Source organism: Megascapheus bottae, chromosome 7 (genome assembly GCF_031878675.1).
Source record: "Megascapheus bottae isolate mThoBot1 chromosome 7, mThoBot2.hap1, whole genome shotgun sequence".
NCBI classification, from domain to species: Eukaryota; Metazoa; Chordata; class Mammalia; order Rodentia; family Geomyidae; genus Megascapheus; species Megascapheus bottae.
In genome coordinates this window covers 22,975,301-22,994,935 of record NC_143515.1, presented here as the reverse complement: position 1 = coordinate 22,994,935, position 19,635 = coordinate 22,975,301, and the positions used below count along the sequence as shown (strand labels likewise).

Sequence of the window (19,635 nt, the reverse complement as noted above, 5' to 3'; positions counted from 1 at the left end):
TACTCACTGGAAAATGAAAAATCCTGAACACCTTACTCCAGAGTAGAACCATAACACTGAAGGCACTGAAGGCTTCCAATTACTGTACTTTTTTTTTTTTTTTTTTTTTTTGGCCAGTGCTCAGGCTTGAACTAAGTGTCTGGGGCCTATCCGTGAGCTTCTTTGCTCAAGGTCAGTGCTCTACCACTATAGCCACAGCTCCACTTCATGTTTTGTTTTTTTGTTTTGTTTTTTTTTTTTTTGGTTGTTAGAGATAAAGATCTTAGACTTTCCTGCCTAAAGTCCTGACTGGCTTCAAATCTGATTTGCAGAACTTAGCCTCCTGAAGAGCTACGATTACAAGTTTAGGCACTAGTACTCAGCCCAATTGCTGCACTTTTGAATCTGATTTAGATCCAGCTTTCTATGATATCATGGTACTTGCAGCCTTCCTGAATCTGTGTACAGGTATATTAAATTCTTTATATGCATTTCTTTGTTGACTGAACTCATAATATTTACATCTCCTTGAACTTCAAATAAAATGAAATTTTCAGTTAAGTTTTAAAGCCTGTCATTTCCAGCAATTAAGGTTAGTAGGTATACAGATTTGAAAAAACACAAAGCATCTTTAAAAACTATTTTTTTTGGGGGGGGGGGTGTTATGGGGCTTGAACTCAGCCTGGGCACTGTCTCTGAGCTCTTCAGCTCAAGGATATCTGCCCTACCTTTGAGTCATGCCCCACTACTCATTTTCTAGTTTTCTAGAAGTTAACTGGAGATAAGGGTCTCAGGTCCTTTCATGCCATGCCGGGCTGGTTTTGAACCTTGATCCTCAGATCTTAGCCTCCTGAGTAGTTAGGACAACAGGCGTGAGCCACCACGCCCGGCTTTTTAAAAACTTCTATAAAAACAAAGAGCGAGGACTCATTATACATGTACCCAATGCTATGGACATGGTATTGGAAATAAACACAACATAAATAAACAGACATAAAAATTTGTGACTCTATAGACATGTTTTAATACATAGATTAATATGTATCTATGACATATAAACCCTCAGTCTAATTTCAATTATGTTCTAAAATCTAAGTACCAGTGATTGTATATAGATTCCCTTCTTGAATACTTGTTTGTTTAAACATGTCATTTGAAATATGATGCAAAAATCAATGTTAATAAATTCTTTAATAAAAAAAAAACTTCTATAAAAACAATGTACTGGGGTCCAAGAACATGGCCTAGTGGTAAAGTGCTTGTCTAGCATGCATGAAGCCCTGGGTTCGATTTATCCGTTTCACATACACAGAAAAAAATAGAAGTAGCACGGTGGCTCAAGCTACAGAGCACTAGCCTTGAGCAAAAAAATTATCCAAGGACAGTGCATAGGCCCTCAGTTCAAGCCCCAGGAGAGGTGCAAAACAACAACAACAAAAAAATCCATACCTATGGTAGCAAGGAAACTACTGTCCATGAATACACGATCTTTACCCCTGATACTTATAGTTTACTTACTTTCTTTTACTTTACAAAAAACTTCTTGTTGAGACATTTATATATACTAAATAATTAAATGAAATTTAAAGGAAAACCACTGAATTTTAGTATTACATTTAGAAATCAAAATTGCTGGGGCTGGGAGTTTGGCCTAGTGGTAAGAGTGCTTGCCTAGCATGCACGAAGACCAGGGTTCGATTCCTCAGCACTCCACATACATAGAAAAAGCCAGAAGTGGTGCTGTGGCTCAAGTGGTAGAGTGCTAGCCTTGAGAAAGCCCAAGGACAATGCTCAGGCCCTGAGCTCAAGGCACAGGACTGGCAAAAAAAAAAAAAAAGAAATCAAAATTGCTAATTTATTCTTTGAAATGTTTAAGATAAAACAAATGATAAACATTTAATTTAAAATAGATGGTATTTGGGATATTTAAGCTGTCTAAATAGTATTTATTAAAATTTCATGTCAATCTCAAAATTAAGGAAATGGCTGACAATTTTAAAACAACAAAAAAGTAATAAATAAGCACTCCTATGGTATAAAAACAAATCTAATTCTGTATAGGTGTCATGAGATTTTCTTTTAAAGGCACCATAACAAAAATTCATTTTAAAAATATTTAAATGCTTTTCTCAATGTTTTCTAAAGACAAATGTTCTAGAGAAACCCAGGGTAGAAAGCAGTCTATTTTAAAGGCCCCATGACTTAATCTCTCTACTTGGCTCACCTCAGAGTTGTCCATGGCTGCTTTTAGTATGTTAGCATGTGCACTGACGGCCTGGACTGCAGCATTCTGGGCTGCTATAGCCTGCTGAGTGATGGATGCAGTTTGGCTCAGAGCATAGTCTAAGGTCTTGGCTAGAGCTGAGGAAAAAAATAAACAAAGGATAGTAAAATATTGATAGTAACTGAATCTGGATTTGTCAGGGTTTATTGCACTGATTTTGCCTTTATAAATATCTGAATTTTTTTTTCAAAGTAAAAACTTTGGATTTAAGAAAAAGAAATACTTAAAGAAGGCTAATGTATTTCAAATGGAAGAAACAAGGTTTAGAATATTCTATAGGATAACTACCCATTTTTTGTTTTAGAAAGTCATATTGACTCACCAGGAAAAAGGGGTGCCCATTTTCAACAGGTCAGTAAGAAGAAAACCTTTAGCAAAATCTTGTTATGGCCAGGATACAAGAAGATAACAGAAAAGAAAAAGACAAGAAAATATGCAAATAAAAAAGGCAATACCAGCTTGGAATGGATAGTTTTTACACATAAATAACGCAAATAGACATCCATGGTGTGTAAAGGGCTACCGCCTATTAAGATAAAATAGAATCCTATATGCTGCCTTCAAAAAACACAAAAAGAAATTTCAAGATTTAAATGGAACAAAGGATGATTTGGGATAAAATGGAGAAATACTCAATTGAAGGTCAATGAGAATATGATCAGTAACAATCAGAAAAACAGAAAATGTGTTAGGTATGCAGTATAAAAACAAAAAGTACATTGAGCACAAACCTAAGCTAGAAGTAAACAAACAAAAGAACCTGCTGAACAATATGTGGCACTTCTGAAACCTTGATAATAGGAAAGAATTGATAATGACCAAACAACAAGAAACTCAAGTCAGAATGAAATGTAACTAAAGGAGTATAAAGGGATCAAGAGTTTGGCCTAGTGGTAGAGTGTTTGTCTACCTTGCACAAAGACCCAGGTTGGATTCCTTGGTACCACATGCATAGAAAAAGCTGGAAGTAGTGCTATGGCTCAAGTGGTAGAGCTCTAACCTTGAGAAAGCCCATGGACAGTGCTCAAGCCCTGAGTTCAAGCTCCAGGACTGGCAAAAAAAAAAAAAAAGGGGGGGGAGGTAGGTTAAAGAAAGCAAGAGTCAAGGGAGAAGACCAAATGCACACATGAATATGCTTTAACATTTATGAGGCACAAGTCAAGACCTTGAAAGTTTTCATTTTACCCAAAATAAAAAGAAAAACTGAATAAAACAAAAATGAGCTGATAAAGCAATAGGTATCTCCATCTCAACTTTACATTTTTTGTTGGTGGTGGTGGTAGTGGTAGTTGTGGGACTTGAACTTTGGGCCTGGATGTATCCTTGAGCTCTTCATCTCAAGGCTACCACCCTACCCTTGAGCCACAGCCCCACTTCCTGTTTTCTAGTGATTAATTGGAGATAAGAGTCTCCTGGCTTTGTAGTACCTTTGGATGGCTTTGAATCTTGGATCCTCAGATCTCAGCCTCCTGCATGGCTAGTATTGCAGGCGTGAGCCACCTCACCTGGCTATCTATTACCTTTTTTTATAATGATCAAAAATCTCAACATAAAATTGAGATTTTGGCCAGACCCTGATGGCTCACACCTGTAATTTTAGCTAACTAGAAGCTGAGATCTGAGAATCACAGTTCAAAGCCAGCCTGTGCATGAGTCTGTGACTCATCTCCAATTAACCACCAGAAAACCAAGTGGTAGTTTGGGTCAAATGGTATAGCACTAGTCGGGCTGAAAAGCTCAGGGACAGGGCCAAGGCCCAGAGCTCAAGCCCCACAACCAACAAAGAAAAAAAAAAAAATGAGTCTTTGGCTGGGCATGGCTAACACATACATGTAACTGCAGCAGTCAGGAGATGAGGGAGGAAAATCAAGAATTCAAGGCCAGCTTTGGTAACAGAGTAAGACCCTTTCTCAAACAACAACAAAACTTAGAACACTCTATCCTCCATCAATTTCAAACAGCAGTGTCAGATAATAATGAGAGTCCAAAGGTTGGGTGTAAGACCCTATGATTCTCACAAAAATTCTACCAATTTAATATTCTAAAGCATAAACAACTAATTTCTGTTCTCCAGCATATAAAGAATCTTCAGTACTAATAACAAATAAAGCAAATGGTGAAAGTACATTATTTAGAATGTTCACCAAGAATATACCCTAAGAATTAATTGTCTTTGTCATCTATATAATAGTGTAGCTGGGAACACAGAATGATGAAATCACAGTGGGGAATGGAACAATAACAATAAGGAAACAAAGGAAACCACAGAGTAGATGACAAACTTCTACTGATGTTCAAGAGAATAATGAGAGATGGCTCCAAGCACTTAAGAAGTTGTTGAATTTACATACACTCAATAATAACTTGCTCTTGTTTTTCCTGTTCTGCAAGGCGAGCTGCAACTTCGTCAGGTGGTCGCTCCCTTACAGTTGGGGATGTTTCCTCTTGCAGCAGAAGTAAATAAGAATAAATCAAATTTCAGCCAAGAAATTTACAACTAACAGGGATACAAACCAGTTACATTAACCAAGGGCATTCTGGTGAAACAGATTGCAAAACACACATTATCACTTTGAATGATTTAAAATGAAGAAATAAGAAATTAGCAAATTTTTTTTCAACAAAAGATTTGCTTAGACTTAAGAATTTAACAGTTTTCCGGGGCTGGGAGTTTGGCATAGTGATAGAGTGCTTGCCTAGCATGCATGAAGCCCTGGGTTCAATTCCTCAGTACCATATACATAGAAGAAAAAAAAAAGCTGGAAGTGGTGCTGTGGCTTAAGTGGTAGAGCTCTAGCCTTGAGAAAGCCCAAGGACAGTGCTCAGGTCCTAAGTTCAAGCCAGGACTGGCAAAAAAAAAGAAAAAAAGAAAAAAGAAAAGTTTTCCTACTAAGCAAGGGGCTGGGAGTGTGGCCTAGTGGTAGAGTGCTTGTCTAGCATGCACAAAGCCCTGGGTTTGGTTCCTCAGTACCACATACACAGACTTGGCCCGAAGTAGTACTATGGCTCAAGTGGTAAAGCTTTAGCCTTGAGAGAGCCCACGGACAGTGCCCAGTCCCTGAGGTCAAGCCCCAAGTCTAGCAAAAAATAAAAGAACTTTCCTCAACTAGCCTAAGGACTGGATACCAGTACAAACGTATATACTTACAGTGTCTTGATGTTACCTAACAAATATTTCTGGTAAGAGTATCATCTATAATACATCAAGCATAAATAATTAAACTACCTGAAATTTCAGATGGGGATTTTCTTCCGATTTCAGGGCCATCAGATTTTACTGATTCCTCATGCTGTATTTCAGGGCCATCAGATTTTACTGATTCCTCACGCTGAATGGCAGGGGCTGGGACGGAAAGTGTATCACCTGCTGCAGAAATAATTTGAGCTGCCTCTGTAGATGCTATAAATACATGTTACTTGTAGTATTTATAATTTCTTGGATAAATGGGAAATACAAAGGTATCTACGACTACTCCTCACTTCACATCTGACTTAAAAACAAATGCTTCTTGCCAAGCACCAGTGGTCCAGAATTCAAAAGCCCCAGGACTGGCAAGAAATAAAATAAAAATAAATAAAAATAAATTTAAAAAGTATAGTAAATAACACAGAGGGGCTGGGAGTTTGGCCTAGTGGTAGAGTGCTTGCCTAGCATGCACAAAGACCCGGGTTCGATTCCTCTGTACCACATACAAGCCAGAAGTGGTGCTGAGGCTCAAGTGGTATCTAGCCTTGAGAAAGTCCAAGAACAGTGCTCAGGCCCTAAGTTCCAGCCCAGGACTAGCAAAAAATAAAAAATAAATATAAATAAATAAATAACACAAACTGGAACCACTCCATTGCATAACAAGTGCAAAAAAGCCTTGTCAACACTCATCCATATTTTACCTTCCTTGTCTGAGGAAAGGTCTCTGATGACTATACTAGTAATTTTTTTTTTTGGTAGTCCTGGGCTTGAGCTAAGGGACTGAGCACTCCTTGGGCTTTCTCAACGCTAGAGCTCTGCCACTTGAGCCACAGCACCACTTCTGGCTTTTTTTCTATGTATGTGGTACTGAGGAATCAAACCCGGGTCTTTGTGCATGCAACGAAGCACTCTACCATTAGGCCAAACTCCCAGCCCCTATGCTAATAAGCTTTTATAAGAAAAGACATTAGATTTACAGAACATGGAAAAATAACAAGGGGAGAAAAAGAGCAGATCAAAAAGCAATGAAAGAGAGTATTTCTAATTAGTGTTGAAAAGTTGAAGAGATGAAGGAAGAAGTTTAAGCAGAAAGGTGATAGCTCCAAACAAAGAAAACACAATAGAAAGAGTGTGAAAAGCAGAATAGTTTATAGTCTCTTCAGAAATGAGAATTTTAAAGAAGGAAGATTAAAAAATAATTCAAGAGCTTGCAAGGTTATAGACAAAAATATTGATGAAAGAGAAATGAACTTTAGAGATGAAATGAGGGCAGCAATAAAATACAACACAAAATTTATCTCAGAAAATGGAAGGTCCTGTTTAAGAAACAAAATTAGATTTTAATCACAAAATTCATTTTTAACTGGCCCCCCTGCTTCTGTTATGGGTTCCTCATGTGTTCACAATAGCCCCGAGTAATCTTATTACAGTAAGTTTCAACTACCAGTCCCAGGGCTTGGCATACTCCAAGGGCAGCCCATTCTACTCCCTATATAAACCCAAACTTACAAATGGCTTCTAAGAATCTCTACAACAGCCTTTCTGCTCTGTCAGTCACATTTGCTATTGCTCCCTATTTCACTCCAGCCTCATTTGTTCCTTGTTTGAATATGCTCCAATAACCAACTGCTGCCTGGGGTACTTTTTTCACAAGCCTTTTATAGGAATTACTCCTTTCTCTTCTTAAGTTTTTGTTTAAATAACACCTTCCAGTGAAAATTCCTTACCCATGTGACTGAAAATTCCAATATTCCTCCCCACAACATTCTACATATTTTAATTATTTACTTATACATGATTCCCCTTCCACTCATCCCACCAAGAAATGTTAGTAGTTAAAAAAAAAAAAAAAGAAAAAAACGGGCTGGAATTTGGCCTAGTGGTAGAATGCACAAAGACCCAGGTTTGATTCCTCAGTACCACATACATAGAAAAAAAGCCGCAAGTTGTAGTGTGGCTCAAGTGGTAGAGTTCTAGCCTTGAGAAAACCCAAAGACAGTAGTCAGGCCCTGAGTTCAAGCCCTACGACTGGCAAAAAAAAATCAAAATTAAAAAAAAAATAACTTTTTAGAAAAGTAAAACCAGGTACTGGTGGCTCACACCTGTAATCCTCCTCAGGAGTCTGAGATCCAACACTGAGGTTCAAATTTAGGCCAGGCAGGAAAGTCTGTAAGGCTCTGATCTCCAATTAACCACAAGAAAAACGGAAGTAATGCTCAAAGTGGTAAAGCATTATCTTGAAAAAGCTTAAGGACAACATCCAGGCCTTGACACCCAAGCCCCATGACTGATAAGAGAGGGAAAAAAAAGTTGGGTGCTGGTGGGCTCATGCCTGTAATCCTAGCAACCTAGGATCAGAGGATTACACATCAAAGCCAGCCCCAGCAAGAAAGTCAGAGGGACTCTTATTTCCAATTTACCACCAAAAAAGCCAGAAGTGGAGCTGTGGCTCAACTTGTACAATACTACAAGCCTTAAGAGACAAAAAATAAGCTCAGGGACAACATTCAGGCTCTAGGTTCAAGCCCCCAAGATTGGCACCTAAAAACAAACAAATAAATAAATTTACTCACCGCTATATTCCCAGTGTCTAGAAAAATGCCTGATATATAATAGTAAATATTGGTTGAATAACAAAAATACCCTAGGACTGGCAAAAAAAAAAAAAAAAAAAAAAAAGGGCAGGTGATTAAGGATAGAAGTAACTAAAGAGAAACTCAAAGTTCAAGTGCATGCTGAACAGAGGCAGGGGTTTGGCCTAGTGGTAGAGTGCTTGCCTAGCATGCACAAAGACTCAGGTTCGATTCCTTGGTACCACATACATAGAAAAAGCCAGAAGTAGCCGGGCATGGTGGCTCATGCTTGTAATCCTAGCTACTCAGGAGGCTGAGATCTGAGGATCAAGATTCAAAGCCAGCACAGGCACAAAAGGACTTGAGACTATTATCTCCAATTAACCTCTAGAAAACAAATGGGGTTTGGCTCAAGGGGTAGGGCAGTAGCTTGAGCTGAAGAGCTCAGGGACAGTGCCCAGGCTGAGTTGAAGCCCCATGACCCAAACAAAAAAAAGTGGTGTTGTAGCTCAAGTGAATTCTAGCCTTGAGAAAGCTTAATGACAGTGCTCAGGCCCTGAGTTCAAGCCCCAGGACTGGCAAAAATAAGAATATATCTAAAAGTAAATAAATAAATCTTTAAAAAAATCTACAGGGACTATGCAAAACATATTCATCACTAAGAAAGACAAGGGGGGGAAGTAGGGGCAAAAAAAAAGATGAGAAAGGGGAATAACTCTTGAAATCCAAACACGTAAAAAGCTAAGAATTAGGGAAGAAAAAAGGATGAAAGGGAAAATTAGTTTTCTATAGACAAGACAACTGAGGCTAACCTTATACCTATTCAAAAGAAAGTCTTATCTCATGCCTATTGAACCCCTAAAAGAATGGGTAACATGGGAACAGAAGGACCCTCCCATTAACAGTAATGCACAAATGAATTAAAACAACTAGTTCATCTTAAATTGTAAAAGAATGAGTACCTGATGTGGAAGCTGGAGTGTCTCCCTCCTGATTTTGGAGCTTTGAGGCAGGCTGTTCAGATTCCTTCTTTTTCTCTGATACACTAGATATTTTTAGTGGACCAGGTTGAATCTTGGAAATGAAAACATTTAACGTTTAGGATATGTTTTTGTAAATGGCAACACGGGATAATATTTTTAAAAGTCTAGTCTTTCAGACTTCCAATATAAAGTTATCAATATTTTGTCATATTTTATTAATCATAGCAAAAGCCATTTTGTGCCATTTTTTTTGTGCCAGCTCTGGGGCTTAACCATGAGGCCAGTACTCTATCACTTGTGCCACAACTTTACTTCTGCTTTTCTTGTTAGTGAGTTGGAAATAACAGTCTAGTGGGCTGCCCTGTTACTGCTGCCTTCAAATCTAAATCCTCAGATCTCAGCTTCCTGAGGAGCCAGGATTAGAGTGTGATCCCCAGCCTCTGGCTGCCATCATTATTTTGTAAAACTTGCAGACCAAAGCTGGTGTGCGTGGCTCACGTCTGCAATCTTAGCTACTCAGAAGGCTGAGATCTGAGGATCAAGGTTCAAAGTTAGCCCAGGCACAAAAGAACCTGAGACTCTTATCTCCAATTAATCTAGACAAAACGGGAAATGGGGCTTGGCTCAAGGGCAGGGCAGTATCCTTAAGCTGAAGAGCTTAGGGACAATGCCCAGGCCCAGGGGTAGGTCGGTAGCCTTGAGCTGAAGAGCTCAGCCGCAGTGCCCAGGCCAAATTCAAGCCCCATAACCCCCCCCACACACACACAAAAAAAGTATTACTAGGATATACCGAAATTGTGCTTAAAACTTACCGGCTTCATTGGCAATGGGACATCGCAAGGTACAGAACCAAGAATCATCTCAAAAAGTTTGTCTGAATAAGGTATGGTTTTCTCAACACTTTCCCGGAAATGAGAATCCCATTTGGCATAGAGGACAGTGCCACCAATACCTCCACCAACAAACAAAAGGCCAGCTCCAGCAATTCTGCCAGTAGTCAACCTAAAGGAAAGAAATAGGAAACACAAGCATTTCCTCAGCTACCCAATATCTACCTTCATAGACCAATTGACAGACAGCACCTGGAGTGGGAAGCTCTGCCATGGATGCCATCTAATTACTGTAGAACCAAAAGGAACATCATTAACAAATTTTTACCTACAAATAATGTAATAAAAGGGACCCACAAAATATTACAGTGTTTGAAAAGTACATACTAGAGTACGTACTTTTTTGAGTTACATACATATATATATATGTTCTAAGCATATAATGTATATCCAAATATATTAATTATATATGTTCATATATTTTCTAGGTATATATATTCCAATATCTCAGGGGATGTCTGAAACCACCATGTGTAATACCAAACCCAATATATGCCATTTTGTAGATATAAACAGACAGACGATAGATAGATACATAGATAGATAGATAGATAGATAGATAGATAGATAGATAGATAGATAGATAGACAGATAGATAGATACATCTATGACAAACTGTAAGTTAGGCATAGTAAGGGACTAAAAACATTAATAATAATTAAAGAAAACAATTCGAGTTAGAAGGTGTGACTCAAGTGGTAGAGTATTTGCTTAGCAAATTCAAGGCCCTGAGTTTAATCCTCAGTACCACCAAAAACATGAGGGAGGGGGGAGGCTAAAATAGATTTTAACAGTATACTATAATAAAGATTTTATGTGGGGCCGGGAGTTTGGCCTAGTGGTTAAAGTGCTTGCCTAGCATAAATAAAGACCCGGGTTCGATTCCTCGGTACCATATACATAGAAAAAAAAGCCAGAAGTGGTGCTGAGGCTCAAGTGGTAGAGCTCTAGCCTTGAGAAAGTCCAAGGACAGTGCTCAGGCCCTGAGCTCAAGCCCAGGACTGGCAAAAAAAAAAAAAAAAAAAAGATTTTATGTGATTCTGTAAGTCAAGTTATAAGTACAATGCACCTGATCAGTGTCAGTGTCACCCCCTCATACTTCTATGCTTCTACCTCATTTCCCCCCCACTCTTTCTCTCAAAATACTTTATTGCACTATACTTTACTCACTCTTTTTATGACAATGAGGTCATACTGCCATAAACTGACCATTAATGAATAAAATTACAGATAAGGGAAGATTAGTACTTCCTTACTAAAAGGTTTTAAGCAGCTATTCTCTCTTTTCTTTTCTCTCCCTGCCCACCCCACACAAACATGTACAACCTTAGTAAAAAAGTTCATTCCAGTGAGACAAACTACATACCCAGAACTCCTTGAAGTAGAATATCTACGAAATGGTCTCAATGGACGGAGGACAAACTTCCCACAGAGACAACTCTATAGAAGGAAAAGAAAACATTACAACAGATACAGTTAAACGACCTTGGGGCGCTTTTAGAGTTGGTAATGGAGAAATAATACTTTTATTACAAAGATCTTCATTAAACAAAAATTTATTTTCAGAAGTCAGTTTACCAAGAAGCATACTTGCAAATTCTTTTTTTTTTAGGGTCAATAATGAAACTTGAACCTGGTACCTGACACTTTTTTTTGTTGTCGCTCATTGGTTAGTATTCTACCAATTGTGCAATGTCTCTGATCCCATGTTTATGCTTTATGTGTACCACAGATCATATAAAATTACTGTCAGGCTGGGTACCAGTATCTTTCACCTATAGTCCTAGATACTCAGTCTGAGATCTAAGGATCAAGGTTCCATACCAGCCATGCATACCCAACTCTACATAACAAGTACACTTACCCAAAAGCAAATGACTAGGGTTATGCTTCCACACTAGTTTCAAACTAAAACAAATAGACCCAAATATTATGTGAATCCTTTGAATTAAGCAAATAAATGAGCATCTAAATACTACTTAGAAGAGATTTTTTTGCTGTTGTCTTGCAAGTCCTGGGGCTTGAACTCTGGGCCCAATTGCTGTCCCTAAGCTTCTTTTGCTCAAAAATAGTGCTTGAGGGCTGGGAGTTTGGCCTAGTGGTAGAGTGCTTGCCTAGAATGCACGAAGACCTGGGTTCGATTCCTTGGTACCACATACGTAGAAAAAAGCTGGAAGTGGTGTGAGGCTCAAGTGGTAGAGCTCTAGCCTTGAGAAGGTCCAAGGACAGTGCTCAGGCCCTGAGCTCAAGTCCAGGACTGGCAAAAAAAAAAAAAAAAAAAAAAAAATAGTGCTTGAGCCGGGTGTGGTGGCTCACACCTATAATCCTAGCTACTCAGGAGGGTGAGACTGAGGATCATGGTTCAAAACCAGCCTGGCTAGGGCAGTAGCCTTGAGCTGAAGAGCTCTGAGACAGGGCCTAGCCCCAGAGTTCAAGCCCCATGACCAACCAAAAAAAAAAAAAAAAAAAAAAAAAGAATATAATGTTTAAGCCACAGCTCCACTCCGGCAGGCTTGCTTTCACTCTTTTTTTTCCTGCCAGTCCTGGGGCTTGAACTCATGTCTGGGATCTATCTCTGAGCTTTTCTATTCAAGGTTAGCATTCTACCACTTGAACCTTAACTTCACTCTGACCTTCATTTTTTTTTTAAAGTGGTTAATTAGAGATGAGTTTACTACCCGGCTTGGCTTCTGTGATCCTCAGTCTCCGTCTCCTGAATAGCTAGTATTACTTGCATAAGAAACTAGCGTGTGTGCATGCTTGTGTGTGTGTGTGTGTATGTGTGTGTGTGCACGCGTGTGGGTACACACACATGCCAGCACTGGGGCTTGAGCCTACGAGGAGTTCTTCCTTAGCACTTTTATTGTTAATTGGAGATCAGAATTTCATAGACTTTCTTGCTTGGGATAGTTTCAAACTGAGTGATGCTTAGACCTCAGCTTCTGAATAGCTAGGATTACAGACATGAGCCACCAACATCAGGCTTGGCATTTCTTTCTATGGAAGAATTTACTATTTCATTTATATGTACGTATCATATTTTGTTTAGTCATTAGTTGGTAAATATTTGGTTTATCACCAGCTTTCCAATATTGTGAATAGCGTATCTAAAGTTTTTGTCTGAACTTGTTTTCAATTTTTTAGAGGGATTATACAGTCATATGTTAATTCTATATTTAAAATGCTGAGGAACAGCCAAATTATTTTTCATAGCAACTGTACATTTTATATTCCCATCAGCAATACAGGAGGATTTTAGTTTCTCTACATCCTCACCAATATTTATCTTTTATTTTTATTAAAATCATCCTAGTGGGTGTGAAATGGGTATCTCATTCTAGTTTGGATTTATATTTCTTTAGTGTAGTCAAAGGATGTGAAGCCTCTTTCTCAATGTTTCTTGACTACTTGCATATTGACTTTGCATAAATGTAAGCTGAAAATATTTTCTCATTGTCCTCTTCACACTTGGCCATACCACCATTTCTGGATTTTTTGCTGGATAGTTAAATGATAGAATACAAAGATTATGACTCAACGTTGATGAAAATTAAAAAGAGCTGGGTGCTGGAGAGTCATGCCTGAAATCCTAGTACTTAGAGGCTGTGAGTTGAGGATGTCATTTAGAAGATGGCCCAGGCAGACATATTCAGGGGAGTTTAATCTCCAGTTAACCAGCAAAAAGCAGAAAGTGGAGGTAAACACCAGCATTATTCATGACAACAAAGACCAGAAGGCCCTGAAGTTCAAGCCCCAGGACTAGCAAAAATAAAAATAAATTTTAAAAAATCTTTACTAATTACAATAAAAAAAAAATCTGCAGGGACTATGCAAGACACATTGAACACTAAGAAAGACAAGATGGGGGGAGGAGTAGATAGAGACAGACACACAGATACACAGACAGACAGACAGACACACACACACCCCACTCAGCCAGACGCTGACAGTTCATGCTTGCAATCCTAGCTACTCAGAAGGCTGAGATCTGAAAATTATGGTTCAAAGTCAGCTGAGGGACAAAAAGTCCTTGAGACTCTTATCTCAAATAAACTTCTCAGAAAAAGCTGGAAGTGGTGATATAGTTCAAATGATAGAGCACACAGAGACTCAGGAACAGCGCCTGGGCCTGAGTTCAAGCCCTATGACTGGCAAAGAATAAATAAAGAAGCAAGCAGCTTGCTTTAATTAAAATTTGTTGTGTAATTTAGGATTACTACCAAGTTATTAGTTTAATTTGGTAAATAATTTTACCATCTTCCAATAAAGTGACAGCTGAAACTATAAAAAAATAAAAACAAAAAACAAAAAAACCTCATGCCTATAATCATAACTACTCAGAAGGTTGAGATCTGAGGATTGAGGTTTGAAGCTATCCCTGGTAAGAAAGTCCATAAAATTATCATCTCCAATTAAGCACCAAAAAAGCTAGAAGTGGAGCTGTGGCTCAAGTGGTATAGCATTTACCTTAAATACAAAAGTTCAGGGACAGTATCCAGGCCACAAGTTCAAGTCCAGGACCAGCACACACACACACACACACACACACACACACACACACACACACACACACACACAATTAAACACCCGAAGAATCATCTAACTAATAGGAAAATGAACTGAACATTTTAAAAAATACAAATGGCAAAAAAAATACAAATGGCTAATACATTAAAAATAATAATGAGAGCAAAAATTACAGTGAGTTTTCATCTGATACCAATTAGAATGGTGGTCAATCATTAAGAAAATAAATGCTGGTGAGGATGGGGTGGGGGAAGAATCCTTATAGACTTGATATGAATATAAATTAATATATATTTACCTTATGACCCTAGTACACTATCCTTGGCATGAGCTTGTATGTGTGTGTATGTGGGTAAATCAATCCTTGTAATTTTCCTAGCACCATTCACAACAGCCAAACTGTGGAAACAGTCTAGGTATCTAATAGCTGATAAGAGGATAAAGAAAATGTGGTATTACTTACCCATGAAAAATGAAATTATGTTATTTGCAAAAAAATGGATGGAACTAGAGACCATCTTTTTGAAAGGGGTATGTTAAGCTCACAAAGCCAAATATATATTTTCACTGTATGTGTGATTTAATCTAAAATGACAATAACAGTAAAAAGAAAAGTGTATAAAAGAGCGGCTGTTGAAAAAAAAAAAAACCAGCACGGATGTTGAGGAGGGAGGATCACTAGGAGCAAGAAAGAAAAAAGTACTGGAGGGAGAAGAGAACCACAGAATATTACATAGATATGAAGACTGCATAATGTAGCTCCCTAAATACAGTTTGATTAGGGAGAGGAAAAGAATATTAAGAGATACAGAGGTGAACTTGTTCAAAGTACACATTTATGGAACTATCAAAATAATAGCAGCCCCTGAACAATTAATGTAGGCTAATAAAAAGGAACTTTAAAAATGTTGGGCCAGGTGCCAGAGACTCACATCTATTATCCTAGCTACTCAGGAGGCTGAGATCTGAGGATTGCAGTTCAAAGCTAGCCCATAAAGGAAAGTCTGAGAATATTTGTTTTTGGCATCTGTGGGGCTTGACCTTAGGGCCTGGGTGCTGTACATGAGCTCTTCTGCTCAAGGCTTTGAGCACACTTTGAGTCACAGCTCCACTTCTGGTTTTTGAGTGGTTAATTGAAGACAAGAGTCTCACAGGACATTTTCTGTCCAGGCTGGCTTCAAATTGTGATCCTCAGATCTTAGCCTGATGAGTAGGTAGGATACAGGTGTGAGCCACCAACATCCAGCATCTTCAGTTTACTATTGAAAATTAGAAGTAGAAATTTTCCTCAAATGGTAGAGGGCTACACTTGAGTGGAGAAAGCAAAAGGATAGCGCTGAAGTACCAATAACAGTACCAGTAAACTCCCCTCCCCCAAAATCTGTGCCTGATAATGCAATGAAGGAACTAAAAGATGAAAGATGTTAAGACTAAAAACTTAAAAAAAAAAAAAAAAAAAACAGGGGCCGGGAGTTTGGCCTAGTGGTTAAAGTGCTTGCCTAGCATGCATGAAGACCCAGGTTCGATTCCTTGGTACCACATACATAGAAGAAGGCCGGAAGTGGTGCTGAGGCTCAAGGGAAGAGCTCTAGCCTTGAGAAAGTCCAAGGACAGTGCTCAAGCCCTGAGCCCAAGCCCAGGACTGGCAAAAAAAGAAAAAAAAAAACAAAAAAACAAAAAAAAAAAACACAAAAAACAGGATTCTGAAAGACATTTCAGGAAAAGACAATGATTTAAGGAATTTAAGTATGATGAGCTACACTTAAAAAGTAAGGTAGATACCATTTATTATGGTGATGGTTAATTTTGTGTCCTGGTGGTGTTTTACATAAGATTAACATTTGAGATGTTAATATTGATACATTATGATTGAACAATGATTACCAAAATTTTGAGCAGAGAACCCCAACCATTTCTTTTGAATAGAAACCCTACAGAAAAGGCCAAGAGTTTGGCCCAGTGGTAGAGTGCTTGCCTAGCATGGACAAAGACCAGGGTTCAATTCCTTGGTACCACATACATAGAAAAAAGCCAGAAGTGGTGCTGAGGCTCAAGTGGTAGAGCTCTAGCCTTGAGAAAAGTGCAAGGACAGTGCTCAGGCCCTGAGCTCAAGCCCAGGACCTCGAGAAAAACAAAAACAAACCTATAGAAAGTGTTAAAGATAACCAATAGGTGTTGTTTAAAGATACTGAATTCGTGGTATTTGCTACACCGCAACAGAAACGAGTACAAGTACCATTTCCCTATGAAAGAAACTGCTTCTTTATACCATATTGAAAAGGAAGAGAAGTGAACTTGGGAGGGAGCAGGGGAATTTTGTTTTTATGATCTCCAACTCAATATTCCTAGGAGTTGTGCTAAAAGGGACAAAAACTGTCCAATTATTGCTCACATCACAGTACCTGTTTTGCAATAATTTTTCTGAAAATCATGAGCAACTGAAAACAGGTTTTTCATTTTCAATTGTAGAAAGTTACTTTGAGGGCCAGCAGTTTAGCCTAATGGTGGAATGATTGCCTAGCATGCACAGAGCCCTGGGTTCAATTCCTCAGTACCCCATACACAGAAAAGGAAGTGGGGCGGTGGCTCAAATGGTAGAGAGTTGGCCTTGAGAAAGTTCAAGGACAGTGCTGAGGCCCTGAGTTCAAGCCCCAGGTCTGGCAAAAAAAAAAAAAAAAAATACTTTGATAATTATGAAAAAATAAAATAGCAAAAACCACACTGAGTGCCGTCTCGGCACCTTAAATGTCTGTTACAGGTGTCAGGCAGCATGGAGACACCGATCTCTAGGCTAATCTCAGAAATGAGCACAAGGTCATGACTCCTGTCCTCCCTCAAACCTAGAATTTAAGTTTCATCAACATGAACAACAATAACAAAAAATATCTTCCTTTATTAGAGTCAGGGGTGTTCTCAGCTACACGAAGGCAGTCTATCGCCTTTAATTATAACCCTGACCCCTAATACTCGGCCTCTCTGGCTGTCCAGACACCTGCTTGTTAAAGATGCAGTAAATTACGGCCTCCCGTGGCCTGCTGGGAGTTGTAGTTCTCCGGCTCCGACCTTCACGATTGGAAACCTATCACGCGCCCAACCGGCGGCTTGGACGCCAACAGCCAGGATTGGTTGTCTTCTGGGCAGCGTGGTGCTCATTGGATGACACATCCCGAAGCCGCGCCTCGGCCCCGCGCCCACCTCCCGCTACCTCTCTCCACACCCCAGCCGGCCTCAGCCACAGCCCCCCGGGCTTCGGACGAGCTCCTCCTTGAGGTCGCCTCCCGGTCCCGCCCGAGACCCTTCCGTTACACCTCTGTCCTGAGAACTGACACAGCATTAAACCTCGCCCCCGCCCCTCATATTCTCAAGTCCGTTCCGAGTCAGCTTCCTCACAACCCTCTTCGGGAGCCTCCACGCTCACCTGGGCGGCGGCAGTCACGCCGGATAACTGACAGGCCCGCAGCATCTCGGCCGAACAGACGGGCGTTGCTGGTGTACGCGGGAGCAGCCGCGGCGGCACGAGTAAAGGAGGGCGCGCACGCGTGCGTATGTGCGTGCCCGCGTCCTCACCGCCTCTCTGTGCCTAGTGCACCGGAAGGACGGCCGAACGACACTGCGCACGCGCAGCCCTCTTTTCCTCCCGACAGAGCTGGTCCGAAAGGGTGCGGCTCGCGGAAAGGATGAATCTTCTTCCGGGTCGCGCTCGGGCTTCTGGTCCGCAGCCCGACCCCTGGGTTACTAGGTGAACGGGACTTGGGCGGGGCGAGGAGGGTGGATGCTGGCGTCTGACAGTTCGTCTTCAACCTCACGTTCAAAGTCGGCAAGTGGAACTTTTAGGAGAATAAGCAAGAAAGTACTTCAGGCGTCTCTGTCAGCAGGATATTTTGTAGGAAAGAGTAACTTGGCTGAGTTAAACAATGGAGTCGTCCCTCTGCGCGTTGGTTTCCTTGGACATTTTTCAGGGCTCGGGATGATGGCTGGAGACTGAGCGCCGAATGGTGTCCTTCCGGGACTAGTGGAGCCCCGCAGAAACCCAGGCTCTGCGCACTCCACGGCTTCCACTCCGTACCTTCTTTTTTAGAAAGATAGTTTTTTGCCTGCGACTGTGAGAGGGGTTGGAGCGTCAGAACAGTCATTGCAGAAACTCACTGTAAATACACCACGGAAAGCCGGGTGCGGTAGCTCTCGCCTGTAATCCTAGCTACTCAGGAGGCTGAAATCTGAGGGTCGAGGTTCAAAGCCAGCCTGGGCACTAAAGTCTGTGAGACTCTTCTTTCCAATTAAACACTAGAAAACGGGAAGTGGTGTTGTGACTCAAGAGGTAGGGCTGTAGTCTGGAGCTGAAGAGCTCAGGGACAGCGCCCAGGCCCAGAGTTCAAGCCCCACCGCCGACAAAAATAAATAAATAAAGCTATTCTATCTAGACTACCTCCTTTGTAAAGTGGAGAAGTGGATTGGAAAATTACCTAAAATCAATTATGATGGGTATGTTCATTGCTTTCCAACATACTTTAAAATTACTTGATACTCTTAATTTCTTGTATCACTTAACAATTTCCACAACAGTGTTTTTGTTTTTGCCAGTACTAAGGCTTGAACTCAGAGCCTGAGCACTGTCCTTGGGCTTTCTCAAGGCTAGCACTCTACCACTTGAACCACAGCACCACTTCAAGCCTTTTCTGTATATGTGTTAACAGGGAATCGAAACCAGGACTCAGATCTAGCTTCTGCAAGAGCTAGGATTAGAGATGTGAGCCAACTACGAGACCTGATCCTTTCTTAATTCTGTACTTCTCATTATGAAGTGCAAACACCTTGAAATCCAGTGTTTGAACTTCACACATTTCAGCCAGTAAATGGATATTGTATATGCATAGGATACCCCTGGACATTCCCAATAGGAAATATTTAGAGAGGAGAATGAATAAAAGTGTTGTGGGTTTGTTTGAATAAACATCAGAAAAAATAAATGTGGTTAACTGAGGAATAAAATATTTTAGAACTTTTTCAGATAGGGTTGAGATACTGTTTTTCACCAAAATGCCATTTACTTATTTTTGTGGTACTAGAGATTAAACCTAAGGCTTCACACTTGCTAAGTAGTACCCTACCACTTGAGCCACATACTCGACTTACTTTGGTTTGTATGTTTATGAGATAGGGATTAACTTTCCTTTAGCTCTGTATTTTCTTGTCTCTACCTCTAAGCAGCTGA

The 19,635-nt window shown here is 40.0% G+C and overlaps 1 protein-coding gene across 6 annotated transcripts in view; it reads right to left on the bottom strand.

The window, feature by feature from the left end:
* Positions 1-18,023, bottom strand: part of Immt (inner membrane mitochondrial protein) — a 39,399-nt gene extending 21,376 nt beyond the window's left edge. The window contains exons 1-8 of one of the 6 annotated variants that reach the window (XM_090336554.1): positions 17,842-18,023; positions 11,263-11,336; positions 9,819-10,008; positions 8,986-9,097; positions 5,596-5,663; positions 5,490-5,556; positions 4,615-4,707; positions 2,204-2,340 (exon numbers count right to left, since the gene is read on the bottom strand). In XM_090336554.1, coding sequence (XP_090192680.1) covers positions 2,204-2,340; positions 4,615-4,707; positions 5,490-5,556; positions 5,596-5,663; positions 8,986-9,097; positions 9,819-10,008; positions 11,263-11,336; positions 17,842-17,886 — 786 coding nt within the window. In that variant the 5' untranslated portion in view covers positions 17,887-18,023. Of the gene's footprint in view, positions 1-2,203; positions 2,341-4,614; positions 4,708-5,489; positions 5,664-8,985; positions 9,098-9,818; positions 10,009-11,262; positions 11,337-17,841 lie in introns of all 6 variants that reach the window. The other 5 variants (XM_090336555.1, XM_090336556.1, XM_090336550.1 and 2 more) reach the window with 5 other exon arrangements.
* Positions 18,024-19,635: the final 1,612 nt, after the last annotated feature.